Source organism: Pristiophorus japonicus, chromosome 9 (assembly GCF_044704955.1).
Source record: "Pristiophorus japonicus isolate sPriJap1 chromosome 9, sPriJap1.hap1, whole genome shotgun sequence".
Classification (NCBI taxonomy): domain Eukaryota; kingdom Metazoa; phylum Chordata; class Chondrichthyes; family Pristiophoridae; genus Pristiophorus; species Pristiophorus japonicus.
In genome coordinates, this window is record NC_091985.1 from 149,346,756 (window position 1) to 149,352,755 (window position 6,000).

The window sequence follows — 6,000 nt, forward strand, 5'->3', positions numbered from 1 at the left end:
CAAGGTCATGCAAGGATTTGAACACAGGACGAGAATTTTAAAAATCGAGGCGCTGATGGAACGGGAGCCAATTTAGGTCAGTGAGCACAGAGGTGATGGGTGAACAGTACTTGGTGCAAGTTAGGATACGGGCAGCAATAAAGGGGCTTCTGAATCAATGTGTTACTGATCCTGCTATTCACCAGAGATGCCCTCACACCCCTAGTTCCCATTTAACTACACAAGGAACACACAAACTGATGTGCTCCCATTTTAATAAAAAAACTTATGGTCAATCACAGACATTTTACATCCGACAACCAGGCTTAGATGAATTGGCCAGCCATGAAAGAGAGTTCAAACCAAACTAAGTTTTCGATAATCCCAAAATACATTACACTTAAAAGAAAACAACTGCTGACTGCACTGTAACACCATCTCTATGCTGTAAATACAAATCCATCAACAGTGGAACATTTGGGTTACATTCTGTAAAAGTACATCATAGGAGAAAGATTGTGAATAAATGCTGCAGTCACAGGTGCAATATTTTGTCATTGTTTTTTTAAAGGAGAAATGGCAAACAAAGCATGCTGCAATGCACACACAGTTGTAAAATATAACAAGCTACACTTCACATGTTCCGCGGAGGGGGGCAGCTGTACCGAGTCAGATGGATGGATAGATAATGAAGCACAATGCATGTGACCAACCAGAACTGAACTACCAGAGCTTGTATACGCACAATACGTAACAGGCAAAAGGCACAGGCCCCACAGCTTAACGCCAGATAACTAGAATCCATAATAAATGCAACATGAGTAAATTGCAAACTAATTGCTACACAACAGTTTAGCAGGGAACTGACAGACACAATGGCAAGCCAAATGGCAAGGCATTACCTCTACTGACTGATAAATCAAAAAAGGATTTCTCCTGCACATCTTCATTGCTATAGCAGGAGAAATGTAGCATGTTAACGGCCCATGCACCATTGAAACCCATCAGCGTGCCGAGGAGGCAAGGGGCCACAGGGTGCAAGCCTCTCCAGTGGGGTAGAGCAAGGTGCCAAAGGCACTGCGTGTAGCAGATAGAGCACGTCACTTTTTCGCCGATAGCGATTAAAGGATACAGTCGTAATGATCCGGATTGGGTTCCAATCGCCAGTATTTTCTGCACCGGATCGAAAGCCATGGCTGAAGGCTGATATGGAAATCCATGACGAACCGTCTGACACCACAAGTAGTAGCAGAAAAACCCAGGTACAAGAGGGAGAAAATGGGGATTAACTGGCTACAGAGACAGCAAAATCAAGGATACAAGTGGGAGATGGGGATGGAAAAGAGGGCAGATGGGGTCGGACGGGGGAGGGAAAGAGAGATATATGGGAGGTGGGGATCAGACTGGGGGAAGGGGAAGGGGATGGGGACCGACAGAAGTAAAATGTGGATTGACAGATGGTGATTAACAGGAATGGAGATATGACTGGAGAGGCGACGGGCACATGATAGATGTAAAATGTGGATTGGCAGATGGTGATTAACGAGGGGGGGGGGGTGGGGAGAAAAGAGATGGGGACGTGACAGGGGGAGGGGGGGGATGGGGACGTGACGGGAGGGGAATGGAGACGTGACGGCGGGGGGATGGGGACGTGACGGGGGGGGGGGGGGGGGAGGATGCGGACGTGACTGGGGGGGGGGGGATGGGGACGTGACGGGGGGGGGGGGATGGGGACGTGGGGGGAATGGGGACGTGACGGGGGGGGGGGATGGGGACGTGACGGGGGGGGGGGGGATGGGGACGTGACGGGGGGGGGGGGGATGGGGACGTGACGGGGGGGGGGATGGGGACGTGACGGGGGGGGGGGGATGGGGACGTGACGGGGTGGGGGATGGGGACGTGACGGGGGGGGGGGGATGGGGACGTGACGGGGGGGGGGGATGGGGACGTGACGGGGGGGGGGGATGGGGACGTGACGGGGGGGGGGGATGGGGACGTGACGGGGGGGGGGGAGATGGGGACGTGACGGGGGGGGGGGAGATGGGGACGTGACGGGGGGGGGGAGATGGGGACGTGACGGGGGGGGGGAGATGGGGACGTGACGGGGAGGGGAGATGGGGACCGGACGGGGAGGGGAGATGGGGACCGGACGGGGAGGGGAGATGGGGACCGGACGGGGAGGGGAGATGGGGCCCGGACGGGGAGGGAGGGGAGATGGGGCCGGACGGGGAGGGGAGATGGGGACCGGACGGGGAGGGGAGATGGGGACCGGACGGGGAGGGGAGATGGGGACCGGACGGGGAGGGGAGATGGGGACCGGACGGGGAGGGGAGATGGGGACCGGACGGGGAGGGGAGATGGGGAGACGGGGAGGGGAGATGGGGACCGGAGCGGAGGGGAGATGGGGACCGGACGGGGAGGGGAGATGGGACCGGACGGGGAGGGGAGATGGGGACCGGACGGGGAGGGGAGATGGGGACCGGACGGGGAGGGGAGATGGGGACCGGACGGGAGGGGAGATGGGGACCGGACGGGGAGGGGAGATGGGGACCGGACGGGGAGGGGAGATGGGGACCGTGACGGGGAGGGGAGATGGGGACCGTGACGGGGAGGGGAGATGGGGACCGTGACGGGGAGGGGAGATGGGGACGTGACGGGGAGGGGAGATGGGGACGTGACGGGGAGGGGAGATGGGGACGTGACGGGGAGGGGAGATGGGGACGTGACGGGGAGGGGAGATGGGGACGTGACGGGGAGGGGAGATGGGGACGTGACGGGGAGGGGAGATGGGGACGTGACGGGGAGGGGAGATGGGGACGTGACGGGGAGGGGAGATGGGGACGTGACGGGGAGGGGAGATGGGGACGTGACGGGGAGGGGAGATGGGGACGTGACGGGGAGGGGAGATGGGGACGTGACGGGGAGGGGAGATGGGGACGTGACGGGGAGGGGAGATGGGGACGTGACGGGGAGGGGAGATGGGGACGTGACGGGGAGGGGAGATGGGGACGTGACGGGGAGGGGAGATGGGGACGTGACGGGGAGGGGAGATGGGGACGTGACGGGGAGGGGAGATGGGGACGTGACGGGGAGGGGAGATGGGGACGTGACGGGGAGGGGAGATGGGGACGTGACGGGGAGGGGAGATGGGGACGTGACGGGGAGGGGAGATGGGGACGTGACGGGGAGGGGAGATGGGGACGTGACGGGGAGGGGAGATGGGGACGTGACGGGGAGGGGAGATGGGGACGTGACGGGGAGGGGAGATGGGGACGTGACGGGGAGGGGAGATGGGGACGTGACGGGGAGGGGAGATGGGGACGTGACGGGGAGGGGAGATGGGGACGTGACGGGGAGGGGAGATGGGGACGTGACGGGGAGGGGAGATGGGGACGTGACGGGGAGGGGAGATGGGGACGTGACGGGGAGGGGAGATGGGGACGTGACGGGGAGGGGAGATGGGGACGTGACGGGGAGGGGAGATGGGGACGTGACGGGGAGGGGAGATGGGGACGTGACGGGGAGGGGAGATGGGACGTGACGGGGAGGGGAGATGGGGACGTGACGGGGAGGGGAGATGGGGACGTGACGGGGAGGGGAGATGGGGACGTGACGGGGAGGGGAGATGGGGACGTGACGGGGAGGGGAGATGGGGACGTGACGGGGAGGGGAGATGGGGACGTGACGGGGAGGGGAGATGGGGACGTGACGGGGAGGGGAGATGGGGACGTGACGGGGAGGGGAGATGGGGACGTGACGGGGAGGGGAGATGGGGACGTGACGGGGAGGGGAGATGGGGACGTTACGGGGAGGGGAGATGGGGACGTGACAGGGAGGGGAGATGGGGACGTGACGGGGAGGGGAGATGGGGACGTGACAGGGAGGGGAGATGGGGACGTGACAGGGAGGGGGAGATGGGGACGTGACAGGGAGGGGAGATGGGGACGTGACAGGGAGGGGAGATGGGGACGTGACAGGGAGGGGAGATGGGGACGTGACAGGGAGGGGAGATGGGGACGTGACAGGGAGGGGAGATGGGGACGTGACAGGGAGGGAGATGGGGACGTGACAGGGAGGGGAGATGGGGACGTGACAGGGAGGGGAGATGGGGACGTGACAGGGAGGGGAGATGGGGACGTGACAGGGAGGGGAGATGGGACGTGACAGGAGGGGAGATGGGGACGTGACAGGGAGGGGAGATGGGGACGTGACAGGGAGGGGAGACGGGGACGTGACAGGGAGGGGAGATGGGGACGTGACAGGGAGGGGAGACGGGGACGTGACAGGGAGGGGAGATGGGGACGTGACAGGGAGGGGAGATGGGGACGTGACAGGGAGGGGAGATGGGGACGTGACAGGGAGGGGAGATGGGGACGTGACAGGGAGGGGAGACGGGGACGTGACAGGGAGGGGAGATGGGGACGTGACAGGGAGGGAGATGGGGACGTGACAGGGAGGGGAGGGGACTGACAGGGAGGGAGATGGGGACGTGACAGGGAGGGGAGATGGGGACGTGACAGGGAGGGGAGATGGGGACGTGACAGGGAGGGGAGATGGGGACGTGACAGGGAGGGGAGATGGGGACGTGACAGGGAGGGGAGATGGGGACGTGACAGGGAGGGGAGATGGGGACGTGACAGGGAGGGGAGATGGGGACGTGACAGGGAGGGGAGATGGGGACGTGACAGGGAGGGGAGATGGGGACGTGACAGGGAGGGGAGATGGGGACGTGACAGGGAGGGGAGATGGGGACGTGACAGGGAGGGGAGATGGGGACATGACAGGGAGGGGAGATGGGGACGTGACAGGGAGGGGAGATGGGGACGTGACAGGGAGGGGAGATGGGGACATGACAGGGAGGGGAGATGGGGACGTGACAGGGAGGGGAGATGGGGACATGACAGGGAGGGGAGATGGGGACGTGACAGGGAGGGGAGATGGGGACATGACAGGGAGGGGAGATGGGGACATGACAGGGAGGGGAGATGGGGACATGACAGGGAGGGGAGATGGGGACATGACAGGGAGGGGAGATGGGGACATGACAGGGAGGGGAGATGGGGACATGACAGGGAGGGGAGATGGGGACATGACAGGGAGGGGAGATGGGGACATGACAGGGAGGGGAGATGGGGACATGACAGGGAGGGGAGATGGGGACATGACAGGGAGGGGAGATGGGGACATGACAGGGAGGGGAGATGGGGACATGACAGGGAGGGGAGATGGGACATGACAGGGAGGGGAGATGGGGACATGACAGGGAGGGGAGATGGGGACATGACAGGGAGGGGAGATGGGGACATGACAGGGAGGGGAGATGGGGACATGACAGGGAGGGGAGATGGGGACATGACAGGGAGGGGAGATGGGGACATGACAGGGAGGGGAGATGGGGACATGACAGGGAGGGGAGATGGGGACATGACAGGGAGGGGAGATGGGGACATGACAGGGAGGGGAGATGGGGACATGACAGGGAGGGGAGATGGGGACATGACAGGGAGGGGAGATGGGGACATGACAGGGAGGGGAGATGGGGACATGACAGGGAGGGGAGATGGGGACATGACAGGGAGGGGAGATGGGGACATGACAGGGAGGGGAGATGGGGACATGACAGGGAGGGGAGATGGGGACATGACAGGGAGGGGAGATGGGGACATGACAGGGAGGGGAGATGGGGACATGACAGGGAGGGGAGATGGGGACATGACAGGGAGGGGAGATGGGGACATGACAGGGAGGGGAGATGGGGACATGACAGGGAGGGGAGATGGGGACATGACAGGGAGGGGAGATGGGGACATGACAGGGAGGGGAGATGGGGATGACAGGGGAGGGGAGATGGGGACATGACAGGGAGGGGAGATGGGGACATGACAGGGAGGGGAGATGGGGACATGGCTTCAGAGGGGGGTGGGGAGAGTGGGACGGGTCTTGGCTTGCCAGTCCCGGTCCCCCCCCCCCCCCCCCCCCCAATGGATCGGGAACAACATGAGCACACCGCAAGGGCATGGG

At 63.0% G+C, this 6,000-nt stretch overlaps 1 protein-coding gene across 3 annotated transcripts in view; it reads right to left on the bottom strand.

Annotated features, from left to right (window-relative positions):
- The window catches only part of LOC139273272 (syntaxin-binding protein 5), a 268,702-nt gene that overhangs the window by 257,596 nt on the left and 5,106 nt on the right, over nucleotides 1-6,000 (bottom strand). For all 3 annotated transcript variants that reach the window (XM_070889953.1, XM_070889952.1, XM_070889951.1), the window contains exon 2: nucleotides 1,112-1,209. In XM_070889953.1, coding sequence (XP_070746054.1) covers nucleotides 1,112-1,209 — 98 coding nt within the window. The remainder of the gene's footprint in view (nucleotides 1-1,111; nucleotides 1,210-6,000) is intronic.